We start from the raw sequence: 21,311 nt of genomic DNA on the forward strand, positions 1-21,311 counted from the left end.
GTAATCTAGGAAATCCAAATTAAAAACATGAAATACCCTTATACTCCCTAGAATGGTTAAAATTAAAAAGATGTACAGTAGTAGTTATTGGCAATGATATGGGGCAACTGGAACTCTCATACATGGCTGGTGGGAGTGCAAACTGAAATCACTACTTTCTAAAACTGTTTGACATTATCCAGCTAAGTTTTACAAATACATGACAAGCAATTTCAATGGTAGGTATAAATCTAGTATATGTACATATGTGCCACAAAAGACAGGAATGTTCACAGCTGCATTACTCTTAAAAGCCTAAAATGAGAAACAACTCAATAAGTCTATCACTAGTAGATGGTAGATGGTTAAATTGTAGCGTATTCATAAAATGGAATACTACACAGCAGTCAAAATGAATGAATAGCCCCACAAATCATGGATGTAGCTCCAAAACAATGTTGAATGAAAAAACACCAAATCCTGACTTTGGACAAGTTAATTAATCTTTTCATTTATATCTCTGAGATAAAAATTTGTATCTCTGGGGGTTGTGATGAGGACTAAGTGGAATGACGTATGTCAAATGCTCAGCAAGCACTTGGCTTAACAAATGTCAGGTATCATTTATCATTATTTTCTTTTAGCAGGCCACCTTTGTGGAAATGGGGATTAAAGAATGGTGCAAGCATTTACAGCACCATCTAATGTCCTTAACATCCTCCCCCAAACCCCTTCCTTTACCTTTTTACAATTGGGTCTCTGTCTCTTTAAGAAACCGACCATGTGGTTACCAGAGGGGAAGGGGGGGTGGGGGAGGGCGAAAGGGGTAAAGGGGGACATTTGTAAGAGGGATGGAAAGTGGATTTTTGGTGGTGAACACGATGTAGTCTATACAGAAGTCAAAATACAATGATGTACACTTGAAATTTATACAATGTTATAAACTAATGTGATCTCAATTTTTTTAAAAAAGAAATCAACCATAACTGAGGAGAGATGCATGCTGGGAAAATCCACTCCGCTCAGGTCCGGAGCATGATGGGAAAGGAGGGCGGAGACCAGGGCTGCGCACGCGCAGTGGGCCGGGTGTTGCGTTGGGATAGATTAGGCGGAATTCCAGTAGGAAACGAAAATCCTGCTCCCGGCGCGGGGCCTTGGGTCCTGTTGCCGCTGCCCTGCCTGGTGCTCCGCGGCGCCGGGACCGGGCAGAGGGTGAGCGCGGCGGGCGGCTGCGGCAGGGGCTGCGCGGGGCTGCTCGGGGCGGGGCGGCGGGCGCCACGTGACTAGGCGGGCGCCGGGCGGGGGCGGCGCCGGGCGGGCTGAGCCGCTGCTGAGGTGCGGGTCTCGCCGCAGGGACGAGCTGACAGGCGTTTGCAGGTTGCGTTCTCTCCATCCCATGCAGCGTTGCCGCGTTTGTGCTCTGTGACGGGCGTGGGAATTATTGGTGGGGACGAGACTTTCGGAGCGAGTACGATACTCGAAGGAGGGGTGAGCGCCCATAGATTGTTAGAACAGTGCAAATGCTCAGAAGTTCTCTCTTTTCCGCACGGGCTTTTAAACCCGCGGCCTCTTTCCATGCCTGGCTTGACTTTGGATAAAGACAACTTTGGGGAGCTTCCTTTTTGCTGCAAGTTTACTACGGCCTGTTTGCTACATTTACTCTTAGGGGAAGGGAAGTTTGCTGAATGGCTAATAGAGTTTCTTGTTTACAGGAAGGCAATTGTGAGGCAGAGCTCAGCGGGGCTTATTCCTGGGCATGCCCCCCATGGAGACCCTAAAAGGTGCAGGCGGTCCACTTTAAGTGAGGGTGTACCTCTTGGTCACTTGTGATGGCATCTGGAGCTCTGATCTATCGTTAGGCCAAGAAATGGGGCCCTTATGGAGGTCTCCAGTAAAGACTGAGCTAGAGTTGGGGGTGGGGAGCTTGATGTGCCCCGATTTGAGAAAGAAAAGATGAAGCGGGCCTCCAAGTGTTAATTCTCATGGAATCCGAAACAGAATTTCTGAGGCTTTTTCTCTTAGAGCTTGGTAACTTCCTCCCACGTTTTGGTCTGCTGGTCTAATTCCCTCTGTAACCTTATAAAATACAGCAGACCAGAGTACTCATCTTTAAAGATAATAGGGAAGTGGGAGCTATTGCAAAAAGGCTTTTCTTATGTGAAGATAGCAACTAAAGGAGCAGAAGGCGGGAAGAAAGGAGAATAGAGTTAGTCGTGGCCCCAGGAGAGTTGTTTTTCAGATGCTCAACCCTAAAGCCTTGTGCTCAACACAAAGCTTTTAATGTAGATGAACATGAAGAAAAAAAAAAAAAGAATAAACCTGAGTACCAATCCTTTATGTTGTGTTTTAGGTGTCTACCTGTCCATTACCAAGACGAAATCTATTAGTTTTAGACTGGGGAATTTTTTTACATAAAAAATTAGAATGAAAGAGCCTTTGGATGGTGAATGTGGGAAAGCAATGGCACCACAACAGGGGCTTCTGGACAAAATTAAAGAAGAACCTGACAATGCTCAAGTAAGCATTTTATTTTGTTCTTAAACATTTTTTATTCCTTCTTTTCTGTCTGGTGAATTCACGTTTTAGTTAGGCGGTTTCTGGCTTGTAAGTTAAAAAAACTCAAACAGGTTTTTTCCCCGTTAGATGAGTAAATCAGTTTTTCTACTCTAAATGAAAAAAGATCTTAGTAACTATATGATATTTATTTTGTAAAAAGAAAATAATATGTATTAGCATTTTCCGATATTCGGTACTTTTTTTTTTAATTCTCTTGTATCTGACAGTAGTTTCCTTTTATTCTGTAAGTATTTGTGATCTACTCTATGCCAGGGGATCCAGGAGTGAGCAAAGTAAGTTTAGTCCCTTCCCTCATAGAGCTTATAGGTTAGTGGGGGAGATAGACATTACACAAGTAATTGATCAAATAATATATATAATTACAAATTATGACAAGTGCTCTGGAAGAAAAGCCTAAAATGGGGGATCTGACCTTGTTTTGGTTGGGGACAGAGGCTGGTAGGGAAGGCTTCTTGGAGGAAAGGATTTGTAAGCTGAATGTTGAAGAATAAAGGCACTGTGAGGCTTCCACAGAGGGACCTGCATAGAGGAAAGCCCCGAGTTGGAAAGATGCATAGTTCTTTTGAAGAACTGCAAGACCATGGGGCCTGGAACAGAAAAGTTATGAAAACAGTGATGCTGATGATAATGATGATCGTAACAGCAATACGAATAGATGGTATTAATGTATCAATATGTAGTGCATATCATAATAACATGTGACTTTATAAATATTAACTTAATACTTACATGTGCTTGGATTGTGCCGGGCACCATTGACACAACCATATTGTTATCCCCATTTTACAGATGAAGAAACCAAAGTACAAAGAGGTCAAGCAGTTTACACAGATCACCGCTCGTGAGGGGCAAAGACTGGATTCAAATCTGGGTAGTCAGACTTCAGAGTCTGTGCTATCCTGCTTCTAGGATGAGGCTCTGTAGGTAGTATGAGGCCAGAATGCAGGACCTTGTGAACCTTGTTATGAGTTTCAGTCTTTATCCTGAGAGTAGTGGGAAGCCCTTGTAGGATTTTAAGTGAGAGAGTAAGATAAACATGTTTGGGAAGATCATCTGGCTACCCTTTAGGGACCCAGATTGGAAATTGGTGGAGATCAGTGTGGAAAGACTAGTTAATTGTTTTGGCAAAAAATGATTTTTTTCTTTTTGGACAGTTCTTTTGGTTTATACTCTGTAGTTATTGGATTTATTGCATAAGCAAAGCGTAATATTAAAAATGTAAGTAATAATATAAACAACAAAATAATAAATAATAATGGTAATATTTTATTTCACATACCACCTTAAAGGCAGTGTGATTCCAGGACGGAGATGCCTAATAGGTTTGGTCTCACTCAACTCCAGGCCTTCCTAGAGTGCTGTGCTGAGAAGGGTTCTGATCAGAGTGGTGTCCGTGGGGTGGGGGGTGGTGGCATCCATGACACTTATTTTCCCTCCAGATGATAAATTCTTCCTCTTCCTTTACCAAAAGTAACCATTTGTTCCCCAAGTCTTGTGGAGTCTACCTTTTAAGTATTTTTTGACTCTTTCTTCCTTTTCCTCTCTATTTCATTATTTCTCATTTGGACTTTCATAACAATTTCCTACCCATCTTCTTTCCTTCAGTCACAATCCCGTCAAAACACTGTGTGGTGATGCCGTTGTACTCCTTAGAGATCTGATGACGTTACTCCCTTTAAAGTCTCTGTCTCCTCATGTGATAAAACAAACTTCTTAGCGAGACATCCAAACTATCCATGTTTAGGCCTCCTTTTCCCTCTTCAGTCTCCTCGCTCCTCCTTCCCACCTTTTCTAACTTGTGCTCCTGCCCACAGTCTGCATTTCACTCCAAGGTATATTCTGTTGAGTTTTGTTTCTTTGCCTTTGCACATGCCATTTCTTCTGCCTCCGATATCCTAAACTAGGTAGCATGGCAAAAGTTTTCTCCTCTTTTAAGATACGGTTTAACTGTCTGTCACTCAGGGATAGAATGAACTGTTGTCTTATTGTATGGCTTTCACTTTTATTGTGGCATCTGCAAGTCAGTGAGTTTTGTTTTCATAGAGAAGCTGGTCTTATTTGAGCTGAATCCCCAATTCCTAGCACAGTGACTGGCACAAAGTACACACTCAGTAATTGAAATAAAAGAGCCTGTCTTTACAGGTGAGGAAGCAGAGCCCGAAGGAATAAGTGACTTTACCAGGGTCCCACGGCTGGAGCTGGGATACAAAACCAGTTTTTTAAGATTCTAGAGCCAATGTTTCTTTTGTTATGTCTTGCCAGTGGTATATAAATGTAACCGATATTGTGCTGTCCGTTAATTGAGTGTTCTTTCTGAACATAAAAATCATGATAATGGAAATCCCACTAACAGCTTACATTGTAAATCTAAGTGCATGGGGACCTGCTCAGTTCTCTTTGGTTCATATTAATGCTGTTCAAGGTGAATAGGCTATACTTTGTCGTGATAGACAATGTGAGCTGTGATAGAAAAGCCAAGTGAACAAATAGTGTGAGCCAACTTCCATGCTGCATTTGAATATTGAAAAATAAGAAATCAGAAAGGTTTAATGTTTTCTGATATACTAAGAATCTGTTCTGGTTATTAAAGTTAGAGTTGAGCTCTCATTCATTCATTCAGTGAGTTTCGATTCCTGCTTACTATAAAGCCATGGCACTTGTTGAACATTGCTGTAAGCAGTTGGCATATATTAATCCCTTTGATGCTCACAACCCTGGGAGTTAAGTACTGTTACCATTCCCACTTTACACATGAGGAAGCTAAGACACAGTTAGTAACGTGTTCAAGGTTACACAACTGGTAATTGGTTGAGCCAGGTTTTGAACTCAGGCAGTCTGGTTCTAGAGCCCAAACCCTTAACTGGGATACCACAGGCTAAGTTGTGTTAGTTATTTTGTTTTCAGAAGAGCTACAAAGATGGAGAGATGGGGCCTCTGCTCTGGAGGGAATTGATAGTGTAAGGGGGAGGAGAGGTATGGGAATGACAGAGGTAATTATCTGTTGAGTGACTGCATCTCACCGGGATCTATGCTAAGCATGTCTTATGCGTTCCCATTTAAACTCTACAACCATATGAGGGAAGTGTCTTTACCCCATTTTCCAAATGATGGAACGAGGCAAGGAGGGGATAAGTAACTTACCAAACTCAAAGGAAGCATCAGAGCTAGAGGAGGAATTTCGTTTTGGCTGGCTTCAAACTTGTATTCTTCCTGTTGCTTTGTGCCACGTCTTGCAGATGCGGAATCACAGTATTGGGTAATTACTATAATAAAAAAAATTCTGTAAGGGCATGGGGAGCGTAGGGGAAGGAGCCCGTGAGTCTGTCTGGAGAGGAGAGGAAGGCTTCACAGGGCGAGTAGCGCTTGAGTTAGAACCATTAGGACTTTCAGGCAGAGTAAACGGCACGTGCCCAGTTATGGAGAGGTGGGAGAATGTGGTATGTTCAGTGGTTGAGTATTTCAACAACAAAGTGAGAGGAGAGAATAGATTGAAGATATTTAGGCAGAATTGATCACACTTAGAGATAGCATATCTCTAAGGGTATGAGGGTCAAGGAAGAGGCCAGGAATACTTACAAGTTTCTGGCCTCAGGAAGTTGAGTTTTTGATAATGTCATTTAGTGAGGGGCTAGGAACAGGATTTGGGGGTAAGTAATAAGTGTAGTTTTGGATCTGTTGTGTTTAAGGGGCTAATGGGACATTCAAGTGGTGATTTGCACTGGGCGGCATTTCCACATATGGATGAGGTATTTAGAGATTAGAAAGTTAATTTGCCTGTAGATGTAGTGTTGCCAGATAAAATATAGAATGCCTGGTTAAATTTGACTATCAAATAAAAAATGATTTTTAATATAAGTATGTTGCATGCAATATTTGGGACATACTTATATTAAAAATTATTTGTTATTTCCCTGAAATTCACATTTAACTGAGTGTTTTATATTTTTATTTGCTAAATGTGGTAACCCTATATAGGTGATAATTGAAGTTATGAATGTGGATGAAATTGTTCAGGGAACAAGAGTAGAGAGAGGAGAGTAAAGCTCAGCATAGAGAGCTGGGAACTGGATTAATTTAGATCTTCAAAGTGGCTTCAAACTATCCCCAACCATTAGCCTCAGCATTACCTGGAAACTTGTTAGAAATGTATATTCTTGGGTCCTGCCCCAGACCTACTGAATAGGAAGCTCTGGGGCTGAAGCCCAGCAATCTGTGTCTTAACAAGACCACTAGGGGCTTCTGATGCCAGTGAATTTGGGAACCATTGACTTTAGGGGTGAGTATAAGAAGATCAATGAAGGATACTAAGGCATAGTAACGAATTTTAGTAAGACAACCAGAAGACAATGAATGGAATCCTTGCCAGTGTCAGATGTATCTGAGAAGCCATCTAAGACAAAACCTACGTGTTTTTGGGTTAGGCAATTGTGAGATGATTAGTTATCCTAAAACAGTTTCAGTTGAAGCAGTAGCCTGAAAACGTTGGGTTCAGGAGGGAATCAAAGTGAAGAAGTAGAGAAAGAATGGAGTCCAGTCATGCGTTGCTTAATGATGGGGACACGTTCTGAGAAATGCGTCAGGCGATTTCATTGTTGTGCGAACATCGTAGAGCGTACCTACACAAACCTGGATGGTATAGCCAACTACGCACCTAGGCTACATGGTACTCATCTTATGGGACCACCGTCATATGTGTGGTCCGTTGTTGACTGAAATGTTGTTATGCGGTGCCTGACTGTACTTTTCTCTGGTTGTAAAAGGAGAGAGAAGAGAGGGCAGTAGTTCCTCAGGGAATAGGTTCCTTATCAGCTGAGGGGAAGAAACAAATATGGAGGTGGAGAGGCTGAAGATACACAAAGATGATGTGGAATGCTGAAAGAAGGGAGAGGGAAAGAGATCCCCAAAGCAAGCACTCTTTTAGCAATGGCTAAAAAGGTTGCCTTTTCCTGTAAGATAGGAGAAGAGTTTGCTGACCAATTCATGGGCCTGGTGGAGGGGGAATCAGGATGTTGAGGGAGTTATAACTTAGTTACTTCTTTTTTCTCTGTGAAATTGAAACATCGCTCTGCAGGAAATATGTGGGGTTGGGACTTACCAGTGATGAAGTTTGGAACAGTTACTTTGTGAAGTGAAAGGGATAGGGAAGTGTAACGGGCATATTAGAGAAATACGAGAGATTGAGTTGATGAGGAAAGTAGTTTTTTATTGAACCGTAAGCGTTCTTTTTGGTGAGCTGAAGGAGGTTCTTTTAACTTCTTCCTCTTTTTGCAAGTGCCAATAAATAAATATTCTTATTTAAGTATAATGTTTAAGAACATCCACTTTGGATTGAGTGGGCTTGGTTTCTTTCATTCAACAAATATTTATTAAATGCCATAATTATGAAAATAATAATAAGAGCTAGCATTTTTGTGTGTAACTGTCAGCTAACTATAAGGCATCATGTCATATACTTTATTTGTATTAAATCATTTAGCCCCCATAACAGCCCTGTGGGTTGGTTAGATAATATCTTTATTTTATAAATAAGGAGGTTGAAATCAAGAATGATTAAGTAACTTCTTTGAGCCAAGATCTCATCTGTTTCTGTCTGCTGTCAGGACCTATAGTCCTCTCTGTTGTCTTATGTTGACTGTGCTGGGCATTGAAGGTACAGAGGTGGAAAAACAGATATGGTCCCTGTCCATAGTGGACGTGATCCCTTCAGTCTAGTGTGGGAGGAAGAGGGGTGTTAGCAGTCAACAAATTATCACCCAAATAAATATGAAATGGTGTCTTATGACAGGTGCCATGAGTAAAAGGAGATGGGAGAGACCACAACAGGGGGACTTAATTCCAACTGGGGCCGGGTGGGGTTTGAATTCATTATGGTAATTTTCTTATATGAGAGACTTGGGTTTGATTCCCATCTGTGCACTTAGTGTCTCTGTGACCTTGGACAAATTGCTGAACATCTCTAAGCTTCATGGCCTCGTCTATAAAGAAGGTAGAATAGTTCCTACCTTATAGGTAGCAGCTCATTTGGTGCCATAACACACGTCACGGAAAGAGCTAAATTCATGCATTTAATAGTCTTTGGCATTTAATAGTCAAAAAAAATTTCAAAAGTAACTTTGGCAACTGACATATCAGTCATTTATTTTGCCAAGTAGAGGAAGGTTAAAAATACTACTGATTATTATCACCATTGCTTCAGAAAAGTAATATTTAAAAATTTTTTTTATTGAAATATGTAAGACTGTTTTAACACCACACACAAAAAATGTGGGATGGTTGTGATCTCAGAATAAAGGACAGTCTTTTTCAAAATAGGCATGTGTATTTTTAAAATTTTGTTTCATGATTACATTTTATTTTAAAGCATTTTAAGGAATATATTAAGGATAAATTTGATTTAGGCTATGATGATTTTATGTGCAACGAGCAGTAATGTAATTGCATTAAAACTCAGGTCTTTTCTGCCATTAATGGATATGACAGCTTGTAAATCTGTTGGCTAAAATTGCTAATTTGATCTAAACTCTGAATTATTCAGATTTAATGTCATTTCTTGCTCCGTTACAAACACAGCCTAAAAAAAGGGTAGTACTGAGCATTGAAATAGTTGTGAATCCAGTATATGAAGATTACATTTGAAAAGTAGATATAACCATTATAAAAGATTTTCCAACTTTGAAAGATCCTTTTGGTAAAGATTAAATCTAATCTAATAATTTGTAAATTTAGACTTTTGCAGTATTTGTGAGGGTGATTACTATTAGAATGTAGAAGAGATGAATACGACGATTATTTTTTGCTCGAATTTCTAGTTTATTTAGATACCAACCCTGATTCATTTCTTTCTCTCTCTCTTTTCTTTTCCTTTAAGGAATATGGACATGCCCCAATGCCAAAAACTCAAGAAAGTGAACTGAAAATTACTGCTGTGTTTTCAGTGAATGACAGTCCTCTTGGTGAGAAATAGAACTGTTTAAATTAATTATGATGAATATTTGATATGGTCTGACTAGTAGAATTGAGGGAAAGCGCCTCCTCATGTAAGTCTTTTTCTCCTTTAGATAAAGCAGTGCTGTTCTACCTGGGGAGCTGGTCTTGGCCAGCATTTTTTAAAAAAGCGGAATAGAGTGGGATTATATCAGAATGTGATGCATGTAGTAAGGAAACCTATTTCATGAAACTGCTGTTTCAGTTATTAAATTTTATGTATAGACACACACACACAAACACAAACGCAAACGTGTGTGTGTCCTGGGTTATAATGTGAAATGTAATTTTACTGTGGGTCATGGTTAAAAAAGTTTGAAACCCCCTGTTCTGGAGTGCTCCTTGCCTCATTAACCTTGGATTTCAAGACTGAGAGAGTTTGTCTTAAAAAACAGAGAATGTATATGTGTTCGTGTTGATACTAAAACTGTTTTTTTCTTATTTTTTTTTCATAGCCCAGCAGTTGACCCCAGGCTTTCAGTTTTCTGTTGCATCACCTGGCCCAAATATATTGCTTCCTTCAGTTCCAGCTGTAGCTATTCAGGTTTTCTGTTCTGGCTGTAAAAAAATGCTCTATAGGGGGCAAACTGCTTATCATAAGACGGGATCTACTCAGCTCTTCTGCTCCACGCGGTGTATCACGGGATATTCCTCATCGGCCTGCCCAGCCCCTCCTCCCAAGAAAACCTGCACAAACTGCTCCAAGTACACAATTCTTCATTACATCCCTTTCTCCTTTACTTTTTTAGTGTGTATATAGTTCAGCTCAAACATGCTATTGCTACTTTAAATCTCTTTAGCACATTTCTACGGACATAGCTTTTTAGCTGATTGAGAAATTTGCAAATTCTAAGGTTTCATAACATTAAATAAGTGACTTGGTGTTAAATGACCTGCCTAAACCAGTTTTCCTGTCTCTTTCAATGTAAATTTGACTATGGAAAAAAGTAACAAACCGTTTGTGGGAGTTGTCGGACCACTCATATATCCTGTAATTGTAGACGGCACCCACTCAAAATTATTCACTATCTTGAAAGTTATTGAAGTATAGAATAAAATAATTTCACTCTTATAATAGTATATGAAATTTATTTAAGTCTTTAGAAAGTAAAAACTATAAATGGCCATACAGATAATGTGTTTATTTCTAAAAAAAGTCCTTGTGAGCTTTTGTTGGGGATCATTGTTGCTTTACAATAATGCGTAGATGCAGAGAGAGGGAGAAATAGCAACCAAGTCACGTAAGCGTCTTTCTCTACCTTAGTCCGTTTGAAGAATTTGGCATGTTTGGCCTCTTCCTGTGGCAGTGTAATTCTAGGAATACAGTGGGTTGTCAGTAGTCACTAGTGTAGACCAAGAAAAGGTAAGAGCTTGGTTTTAGATCATGGCTGTATCACTTATTAGCTATATGACCCTGGGCTGGATATTTAAGCTTTTCTAATGCTCAGTTTCTTCCTTGATAAATAGTATCTGCTTCCTTATGTTTTAATGAGACCATGTTAGCCCAAGGTCTAGCACATAGCATATGTTTAATAAGTGGGATCCTATTATTTTTAATAATAAGATTAATATTATTATTTATACTTAACATATCATTTATAGGCCCATATTTTGTCTGAGATATATGACAGTTTCTTTATCTGCTTGGTGTGTCGGCCTTAGGTATCTAAAAATAGATCCTGTTAAAATGGAAATCTCCAACTAAAAGAGAAATTTTAAAATATTTTACTTATATATTCAAATTTAGTTTTGTTTGAAAACGCCCTTCTGATACCTTACTTTAAGTCTTTTATGGCATTCTCATGAAACTGATCTGGAAGAATAAATTTAGTTTTCTGTTTTTAGATATTCTCTTTCAACATAGCAAATATCAGAAGAAAATGAATTAAGTTTTAAAGAACATAGTACAACTTATACATCCAAATGCATATTATTCTCTTAAAAATAGTCACTCTTGTCAGGGGCTTTTTCCACAGTGCTGCTCTTATTCAAAAAATGTTTTGATCTCTTGGTTTGGCATCACCTTCAGAGCCTATGAAACATTCCTTTAGACTCAGTTAGGTGACAAATCTATCTTTTCAGCATGGGTTTGATTTTCGCAAGTTGCCAAAAGTTCCTTGATGCCTTATCAGCTGACTATTGTAGGTGGTTAAACTGAGTCATACTGTTAAACATGATCTTTGACTATAAAGCTAAAAAGTTGTTCTTAGAGTTCTTATAATTTAAAAGAGAAATTAGAAAAAATGTTTGAGCCATATTGTGGGAAGAGAGATGGTCTTTCTAAGATAAACGTTAGGGCGTAACATTCGTTTGGATGTGTAAGATTTAGAATGCGTTTATGTGCACAGATTTTCATTGAAAAGTCTTTCTCTCTGGTTTATTTATATATACATTATTACATTATGCCATTGGCAGATTCACATTATTAGGGAAAATTCTTTATTGCTGTGTTTTTAGTAGAAAAAGATCACATTTCAAAATTAATATGTCCTCTGTGCGTAAGCATATCCCCTTGGTTTCCAAGATTCATTGTCATATTTTTAAGGTTAGGTGAGTTTTAGAAAATTAAAGTACTTCATTGTTATTATTCTTTCATAGTTTACCGTGTAACAGTTGTGTGTAATAAAGGTACAGGATGGGAGGCAGAATGGTGGAGCGAATGCCTCCAGGGACTGCAGAATCAGACTGCCTGCATTTGTGTTCTGGCTTCACTGCTTACCAGCTGTATGACTTTGGCAAGCTGCTTAACCTTCTCATTTGGTCTCCTCATCTGTAAAATGGCAATTATAATACTACATACCTCATAGAGTTTTTGTGATAGTTTAATTGGATAATTCGAGTAAAGAGAACAATACCTGGCACATAGTCATTAGTCAGTACACATTATCATAGTATATAATGTTATTGCCGTTATTATTCTTTACTGTGTGGCCTACACTAGTGTTACTAATTAGTGACCATTTCCTTCAGTTTTTTCACTTGTCAGAAGAGTGGCAAAGCTTTAGCCTCTATTTTTACCGTCAGTGCTTGTTGCAACAATGAGCTCTTACAAAATGACTCTAGGAATCTCGCAGAACGACTCAGTTATCTGTGTTCTTTCTGTCTCCTTGTTTCCATCTGTCCTCTGCTACCAAGGCTGAATAGCCCTTTCGTCATCAGTTTCTTTGATCTTTTCAGTTATAGTTAGGTTTTATATATCACGGTAATTTTTTTATATTAATCCTTGGTGGTTCATCTGTTTCCCAAATCTTGCATTTAAATTAAAAAAAAAAATGTCATTCCTTGTTTCAGTCACGTTTCTGCTTTTGCCAGCTAGTGGCTAGTAAGAGGTCAAGTGTTTTCTGGTCTGGGGTCGTGGGATGGCCTCTTGTTCCATTGGCTCCAGTGGATGAAACTGGGCTAGAGCTGGAAGCCTCACTGTTTTTGTCATGAGCATCTGGCTGGATATGTTTTAATATAATTCTCCCCAAGACATAAATTAGGTATTAAAACCCCATTTTATATATGAAGAAATCGAGACACTGATTCTGTCACTCATTGTCACTCAGCTGATGAGTCACAGAAGAAATCCTCAGACCCAGTTTTCCAGGTGCCTCTTCCAGGACCAGCCATTTTCTACTGTACAGTAGCTGCCCTTAGTAAATGTGGTTATTTTAGCTCACAGGGAGGAAGAAATTATAATTACGAACAACACATTTCATTTTTCTGCTGTTATTTCCTTTTAGAGACATTTTAAATCCAAAGGATGTGATCACAACACAATTTGAAAGTTCCTCTCCTAGCAAAGATTTCTGCAGCCAATCATGCCTTTCTTCTTACGAGCTAAAGAAAAAACCTGTTGTGACCATATATACCAATAGCGTCTCAACTAAGTGTAGTATGTGTCAGAAGAATGCTGACGTAAGTCACATTTTGCCTTTATTGGGATTCTGCTCAAAGATCAGAGATTTTTAACTGGCTCTGCTTATTGTGTCTGTGCATGTGTTTTTTCCTAGATTCGATTTGAAGTTAAATATCAAAATGTGGTACATGGTCTTTGTAGCGATGCCTGCTTCTCAAAATTTCACTCTACCAACAACCTCACCATGAACTGCTGTGAGAACTGTGGGAGCTATTGCTATAGTAGCTGTGGTCCTTGCCAGTCCCAGAAGGTTTTTAGTTCGACCAGTGTCATAGCATATAAGCAGGTAGGAATATATGTCCGTTGCATATTGTTAAGCTCACCCCTTCTGAGACGGCCTCACAGCGGTGAAATGGAAAATAAAAGAGTGAGCTCTTCTCATCACTTGATCCTGGTGTGTGATTTCCCCTCCAGAAAAATGGGGTAGATTTTGATACTGTAAGGCTTGATTGTGGTAGTGAGATAATACTGGTGAACTAGATTATTTTTTAAGATTTCCTTCGTGGCTAAGAATTCGCAAATGTAATTGCATGATGCTATGAGTCTGAAATATTTTGTCATATATTGATAGTGAATGAAACCTCATTTTATTATAAATAAACTATGACCAAGAGTTAAAAGATGATAAAGTCAGCAAATCTAAAGTATATCTTTTTCCTTTTAGAAAATCTATTTTTTAAATATGTTTTGGAATGAATTGTAATTATTTTGGCAACACTGCTTTATTAGGATACTTTAGCTAATTTTTATTTATTGTAATGAATAATGGATTCATTTGGTTACTAAATATATCAATTTGTGTCAATTTATTGCAGAATGATTTGGAGTCTTTAAAAAGTTATTTTTTTAAAAGAGGATGTACATAAATGATGATTAAACATTTTTTTCAGTTAGCAAGTTTGATTTATTTTTAATTCCGCTGAGCAGTTGGTAACGGACATTCGTCTTTGAAAAGTATCTCTTTTCTAGGAATTGCCACTTTTGGCAGTCTGGCTTCTACTTTCACAGGAATAGAGTCCATGGTATTTATATATATATGATCCAAAAATCAGTTCCAGTCCTAATTTTGTTCCTGGTGTTGTACCCTATCAACTGCGTAAATGATATTCCTCTTTTTTTTTTTAAAGATTTTATTTTTTTCCTTTTTCTCCCCAAAGCTCCCCAGTACATAGTTGTATATTCTTCGTTGTGGGTCCTTCTAGTTGTGGCATGTGGGACGCTGCCTCAGCGTGGTTTGATGAGCAGTGCCATGTCCGCACCCAGGATTCGAACAAACAAAACACTGGGCCGCCTGCAGCAGAGCTCACGAACTTAACCACTCGGCCACGGGGCCGGCCCCAATGATATTCCTCTTTTACTAGGAAGATTATGTAGTGAAACTTCACAGTTTATATTTTTGTACCGTCTACTTCCCCATATAATTTCTTATTAGAGATCTTATATTGTGTTAGTGACAGGCTAGTGTAGTGTTTAGGAGGCTGGACTTTGAAGTCAGGGGAAATAAGTTTTATCTCCTACTTTTTTGTTAATTTAATTAAAGTTAATTTAAACTTTTTGTTAATATAATTTTTTAAAGTGTCTCACTATGTTGTTGAAAGGATTCTATGATACAGTAAATATAAATTGCTTATTATGGGGCCTGGCTCATGGTAAGCACTCAATAAGTAATAATATTGGTAATTCATTTAGATGGTAGCCATTATTATTATTTCTCAAAACATGAATAAACTTACAATTTTATCAGGCAGATTTTATTATGAAACGCAGCTTGAAAAACAAGTAGTTCTGTAGGATCTCCTAAAATAATTAAACATCATTTCTGTCTCCTCCCGCTCAAGAGTCTCACTAGTTAAGTAACCTTAAAGGTGGTAGCTCTCTCCTCGATTGATGTCCAGTTCTGTGTTGAGGATGGGCTTTGGGTTCGTGGATTACCTGGTCTTCTCTGATTATTTGTGATGAGAAACGTCTGTTATGACTACCTAATTCATACTTTTAATGTGTTTTGTTGTTGCTAATATTTCTGAGTAGTTACTAATTTTCTTCAGTTTACATATTATTACTGTCTGAAAGAACTTATTTTTCCCACATCCCGACTTTCAGAAAAGTCCATACTTAGTGTGGCCTCATTGTCATGCTCAAATATTTCAACTAAAGGCAGCGGGTGTGGGTGGCTTTCTTTTTTCTTTTCTTAAACAATATGTACATATGTGTGCTTGTACTAGGTATCTAAATGTTATTTTATTTTCCTAATAGAATTCAGCCCAAACTCCTCCATATGCCTTGGGGAAGTCATTGAGGCCCTCAGCTGAAATGATTGAGACTACGAATGACTCAGGAAAAACAGAACTTTTCTGCTCGATTAATTGCTTATCTGCTTACAGAGTTAAGACAGTTATTTCTTCAGGTAATGTTTAAATTTGATACATTTGTAGATTTAATAACTATTGAAGAAGAGTATAACTGCTTTTTTTTTTGAGGAAGGTTAACCCTGAGGTAACATCTGCTGTCAATCCTCCTGCTTTTGCTGAGGAAGACTGGCCCTGAGCTAACATCCATGCCCATCTTCCTCTACTTTATATGTGGGACGCCTACCACAACATGGCTTTTGCCAAGCAGTGCCATGTCCGCACCTGGGATCCGAACCAGCGAACCCTGGGCTGCTGAGAAGTGGAACGTGCGCACTTAACCGCTGTGCCACCGGGCCGGTCCCGAGTATAACTGCTTTTATTTCATTTTGTTACAAACTAAATTTATCTATATGGTTAAATAAAGACCCCAGTTAATTTAGTTTCAAAGAATTGATTTTTAAGTGAGAATAGTTTTTCACAGATTTTCTTGGTTGAGGTATTTAGTTTGTGGTTTCATACGTGAAAAGACAGAAAAAAACACGTGTAAGTTCCAATTTAGCATTTGTATAAGTGGGGCTTAATTGCGGTGAGTTGTAGTTAGCTTTACAGATTATTGTAAAGTTCCTTGATTTCTGTTTTGTGTATTTCTAAGCATTTGCTTTTTTATTCTCCGAGTATGTTTTTCTGTCATTTGTTCACCTGTAACTTATTCATTGGTTCTTATTTTTTGTTGCCAAGGTGTCCAGGTTTTGTGTCACAGTTGTAAAACCTCAGCAATTCCTCAGTATCACCTAGCCATGTCCAGTGGAGCTATATACAGCTTCTGCAGCTCCAGCTGTGTGGTGGCTTTCCAGGTAGGAGCGAAGGTAGTGTTTTACCCCTAAGTTCTCTGAGGCATTGGTCTATGGCAAAGTGTTAACTGCTGAAGATCCATACTTATAAAAGATTAAATTTAAGTTAGAAAGAAAAAAATTCTGTTCAACTATGGTCCCAGAGGTCATTCCTGCAGAGTGTCTGAGCCCAGGTACTGGGCCTCAGAGCTTTCTTCCCTCCTACTTTCTCCCTTGGCTCTCTCTCCTTCCGAAGGTTGGAAGCTAGGATATGGTTGGATGGGTGGTATGGTGGTGTGCTCATGTGTCCCTTCCTCTCATCCTGGGCCAGATAAGTAATGACTCCTGGCATGGACTTGTAAGCCTCTACTTACTTGTCCCATTTTCTCCTTGCTCTCTGTGATACACAGAGTAGAGTTTAGCAATCCTCCAGGGAGGAAAGATGCCTGATGCTGAGTCTCTGGCACCAGGAGGAAAGAGTCTCCTGGTGGCCCCTGTGCTCTGAATAGCCATCAGAGGCTAGTTAGAGATAAGGGGGCAGGTGGAGGGGTATCTTGGGGAAAAGAGACCTGCTGTCATTTACTGAAGATACATACTGGAGCTCTTTGTCTGGAATGCCTGCATTCCAGTCCTCAACCTTCTAATGTTACATTTCAGAGTTCTTCTATTCCAGACTATTCTAGTCCTTCTATTCTGGAAGTATGCCATTCAAACTCCTTCTGTGAACTACTTTATAAAATTTTAAAGAAATGTTTGTGGGGGAGTTAATTTATTAAGAGAAAATGAAAGTTACCAAGTCATGTTACTTCTTAATTGATAAAACGTTTGCCTTATTTGTGTTCGTTCAGAATGTATTCAACAAGCCGAAAAGAACAAACCCTTCAGTGGTGCCCATGTCTCAGGGCCGAGTGGTTGTAAGTCCGCCCTCCGGGTCAGCCGTGCCTGCAGGAGGAGGGGGCGCCTCTGTCCTCAGCGGCTCCACTGCAGCTGGTCTCCAGCGTCTTGCTGCCCAACCCCAGCAAGCTGCTTTAACCCATTCAGTTAAACTCAGGTGTCAGCACTGTAACTATCTGTTTGCCACAAAACCAGATCTTCTTTTCTACAAGGTAAAGAGAGATCATGAGAGGGATTGTATATAAACTTATCCAATGGAACATTTTTGTCTTTCTCACCTTTGACAATCACTCCGTTTGCTTTGAAATGAGAAGGAAAAGGATTCGTTAAGGTACGGCAACTGTTTAGATTTTCCTGACTGTTCTTTCTCTGCAGGGTAAAATGTTTCTGTTTTGTGGCAAGACTTGCTCTGCTGATTACAAAAAGAAAAATAAAGTTATGGCGATGTGTGACTACTGTAAACTGCAGAAAATTATCAAGGAGACTGTACGATTTTCAGGGGTGGATAAGCCATTCTGTAGTGAAGGTACAGAAAAAAGTTCACTTTTATCGACAGTCTGTGGTGGTTATGAAGTAATTCATGATGAGTTGGCTGTTAATCCACAATTAATTTTCAAGTCCTTTTTGCTTTATGAGGTATAATTGGAGGTTTTTTGATTGAGTTTATACTTAATTCACTTTACAGTTTATCCTTTTAAATGTTACAATAATCTCAGTAAAGAAAATTTTCAGAACATAATGAGATCGATGATATTATCATAGAGTATAGTAAATCTCTTCAGAAGTGTAGCTATGACTTCAGAGATCTTTTGGTTTCTGCACCCATTTGTAAAGAGGGTCCTCAAGCAATTGCTACTTCCTGGCTTAAGAAACTTTTATACCTCTGATGTTTCTGAATATAGATGGCCTAATATTTAGAGGAAAGTGGTATGAGTTTGCTTTGTGAATATAAAGACTGTCCTTAAACCTAGAGGCAAATAACTGTGTCAAGTATTTGGAAATTAGCTTAAAGTTGGTATCTAAGACTGTAGAAAGTCGCTTTTATCTCCTTCAAGTTGATGTGAATCTGATGTTTCTTCCTTACCTCCCTGCTGGCTCTCAGTTTGCAAATTCCTCTCTGCCCGGGACTTTGGCGAACGGTGGGGCAACTACTGTAAGATGTGCAGTTATTGCTCACAGACGTCTCCTAATTTGGTGGAAAATCGACTGGAGGGCAAGTTAGAGGAGTTTTGCTGTGAAGACTGCATGTCCAAATTTACGGTTCTGTTTTATCAGGTAAATGTCGTATGCCTCTTTGACTTTCTGACGTCAGTACACGTTATTTTCTATTTAAAGTATGTTCAAAGTATGTAAAGTGTGGTGTTTAGAACTGGGTAAAATAAATTATGGGTCCCTAAAACAAACTTAAGTTGAAGATAAACGTGAAATCTTTGAGATAAAGAGTGTCGAATTTTTGGAGACTTTGTTGTTGTTTGAGGATATGTTTATTTTGTGCTTTCTGATTAGGCGCATTGACTTGATTTATAACTTTGTGTTCTTTCGAGTTCGAACCTTTCATAGTTCTGTTCTGTTCAGTGGCTCTCTCATTCATAAAGTTCCCCTGAAGAGTTTGAAGTCAGACCTTGTTCTCACTTCCTAGGTCAAATGATTATGACTGACCTCCCTACCCACCTCCTTTTTAAAAAAACTACTTTTTTGAAAGGCTAACAATGAATTGAATCACTGATACATGTCTGGTGCATCATAGGTGTTATTTCATTTAATCCTCACCACAATCCCAAGAGGTAGGGGTATTATTGCCAATTTATAAATAAGGAAAAAGAATGAAGTCCAGGGAGGTTGAGTAACATCCCCCTGAAGAAGCTGACAGATGACAGCTAGACAGCACCTGTAACACTGCAGTGAAATGACCTGTTTACTTGTCTCCTTACTCCCTAAAATATAATCTTGTTGGGGAGGAGGTATATCTTTTCTGTAATTATATGACCAGGACCTATCATAGTGCTTAATGCAAAGGATACCTGATTAAATATTTGAATGAATCAAAGTCCTGTGACTTCAAAGCCCATTCTTTCTACTGCAGTATGCTGCCTTTTAACCTTTTAAAAATAGAATGTATTTTATATTCCTTCATCAGTAATTTTGAAAAAAGATCAACTTTTGTATTCTCTCAGTTGAGGGCATCTATATGAAACAAATAATTAACCACAGTATTTTAAGGCAGGAATCTTACATTTTGTGGTCTCAACTGAATCATATATCCCATTTTCATAGTGCCGTCTGGTCTTCAGATTAATGTTATCTTTTCATTATTTCGTGGGTTGAAACCTGTCTGGTCTTACATTTCTTTCTCAGATGGCCAAATGTGATGGTTGTAAACGACAGGGTAAGCTAAGTGAGTCCATAAAATGGCAAGGAAATGTCAAATATTTCTGTAACCTATTTTGTGTCTTGGAGTTTTGTCACCGGCAAATTACAAATGACCGTCTTCCACAAAATAAAGGTAAAATTAAACTTGGCTAATGGGGTCTTTATGTCAGTGCTAGGATATACTATCAGCATACACAGTTGTAAATAATATAATAAAAACAGAACTTCACTGAATTTAAATAGCATGGATTTCTTTAAAACCTCCTGTAAGAATCCTTAGAGATGGCCCTTGGGGGAAAATTAATCCTGATGCTTTTTGCTATCATAATCAGACACACCAAGGACTCAATAAATGTGTAAGCACAATTTTATAGGAAAATTAGATTTAAGTGCTTTTGATTGAATTTATCTGTACATAAGTGACTTACACTGAGGGATACGTGCTATTCAGTTAATAAACTAGAAGTAAAAATAGAAAATCAGGGGCCGGCCCCGTGGCTGAATGGTGAAGTTCGCGCGCTCTGCTTCGGTGGCTCTGGGTTTCGCCGGTTCGAATCCTGGGCGTGGACATGACACCACTCATCAGGCCACGCTGAGGTGGCATCCCACATGCCACAACTAGAAGGACCCACAACTAAAAATACACAACTATGTACTGGGGGCCTTTGGGAGAAAAAGGGAAAATAAAATCTGAAAACAAAACAAAATAACAAGACCTATGAAAAAAAAATAGAAAATCAGGGCAAACAAAGGGAGAAGATATAAGTATGTTAATATAGTTGCTGTGACTGGTGTAAGATTTGATCCAGAGCTTGCTTAGAGCCAAGGAAAAAAACCGAACACATTAATTATATCAGAAAAAAATAAAGTAGACCATTTCTTCACAGGTAGCTTTTTCCTGGCTAAGAATAAAATAATTTCGCAAGTAGGACAGCTAATGTGGTCAAAATATCCAGATGAATAGACAGATATGTGGCATATTCTTAAAGTAGCTCCCCAAAGTAGCACTGCTCTGAGTTAGATTAAAAGCACTTAGTCTTCTCTTCTCTGATCAAAGCCTGGATTGCTGCCGAATTGACAGAATCCACGTGTGTTGGCTCCTCACTTTCTGGCCCTTACCAACCTTTGCGGTTGTATTAATCATCACCTTAATCACATGTGCCTGGAGCTGATCTTTTATGTAGGCCATCTGTGCCCTAAGACCAGTCAGATTGGTGGTAGAATTGTCATCTATAATATGGGTTAACAAAACCAGTGTTCTTAGGTGGATGGACAGCTACCTCACCAACTTATAAAGATTGTTGGGTTAAATTTTTATTGGAAGCAAGCTTAGGTGTAAGAGTTTTCATGTTCACTAGTAGAAAGACCCAGTTAATCCTGAAGCTAATTTCTTTATTTTTACCTGTTAAAGATAATTTGAGGTTTATT

At 38.8% G+C, this 21,311-nt stretch overlaps 1 protein-coding gene across 6 annotated transcripts in view; it reads left to right on the top strand.

The window, feature by feature from the left end:
- The first annotated feature begins 996 nt into the window (after positions 1–996).
- The window catches only part of ZMYM6 (zinc finger MYM-type containing 6), a 34,738-nt gene continuing 14,423 nt past the window's right edge, over positions 997–21,311 (top strand). For 2 of the 6 annotated variants that reach the window (XR_011533267.1, XM_070594926.1), the window contains exons 1-12: positions 1,250–1,356; positions 2,330–2,496; positions 9,425–9,509; positions 9,996–10,245; positions 13,266–13,440; positions 13,536–13,727; positions 15,695–15,845; positions 16,528–16,643; positions 17,468–17,725; positions 17,889–18,039; positions 18,616–18,788; positions 19,869–20,016. Coding sequence is in view for 4 of the 6 variants with exons in the window: in XM_070594926.1 (XP_070451027.1) it covers positions 2,404–2,496; positions 9,425–9,509; positions 9,996–10,245; positions 13,266–13,440; positions 13,536–13,727; positions 15,695–15,845; positions 16,528–16,643; positions 17,468–17,725; positions 17,889–18,039; positions 18,616–18,788; positions 19,869–20,016 (1,792 nt within the window). In the remaining 2 variants the exon portion in view is untranslated. Of the gene's footprint in view, positions 1,192–1,249; positions 1,468–2,329; positions 2,497–9,424; positions 9,510–9,995; positions 10,246–13,265; positions 13,441–13,535; positions 13,728–15,694; positions 15,846–16,527; positions 16,644–17,467; positions 17,726–17,888; positions 18,040–18,615; positions 18,789–19,868; positions 20,017–21,311 lie in introns of those variants that run through there. The other 4 variants (XR_011533260.1, XM_008533448.2, XM_008533444.2 and 1 more) reach the window with 3 other exon arrangements.

Source organism: Equus przewalskii, chromosome 2 (genome assembly GCF_037783145.1).
Source record: "Equus przewalskii isolate Varuska chromosome 2, EquPr2, whole genome shotgun sequence".
Classification (NCBI taxonomy): Eukaryota; Metazoa; Chordata; class Mammalia; order Perissodactyla; family Equidae; genus Equus; species Equus przewalskii.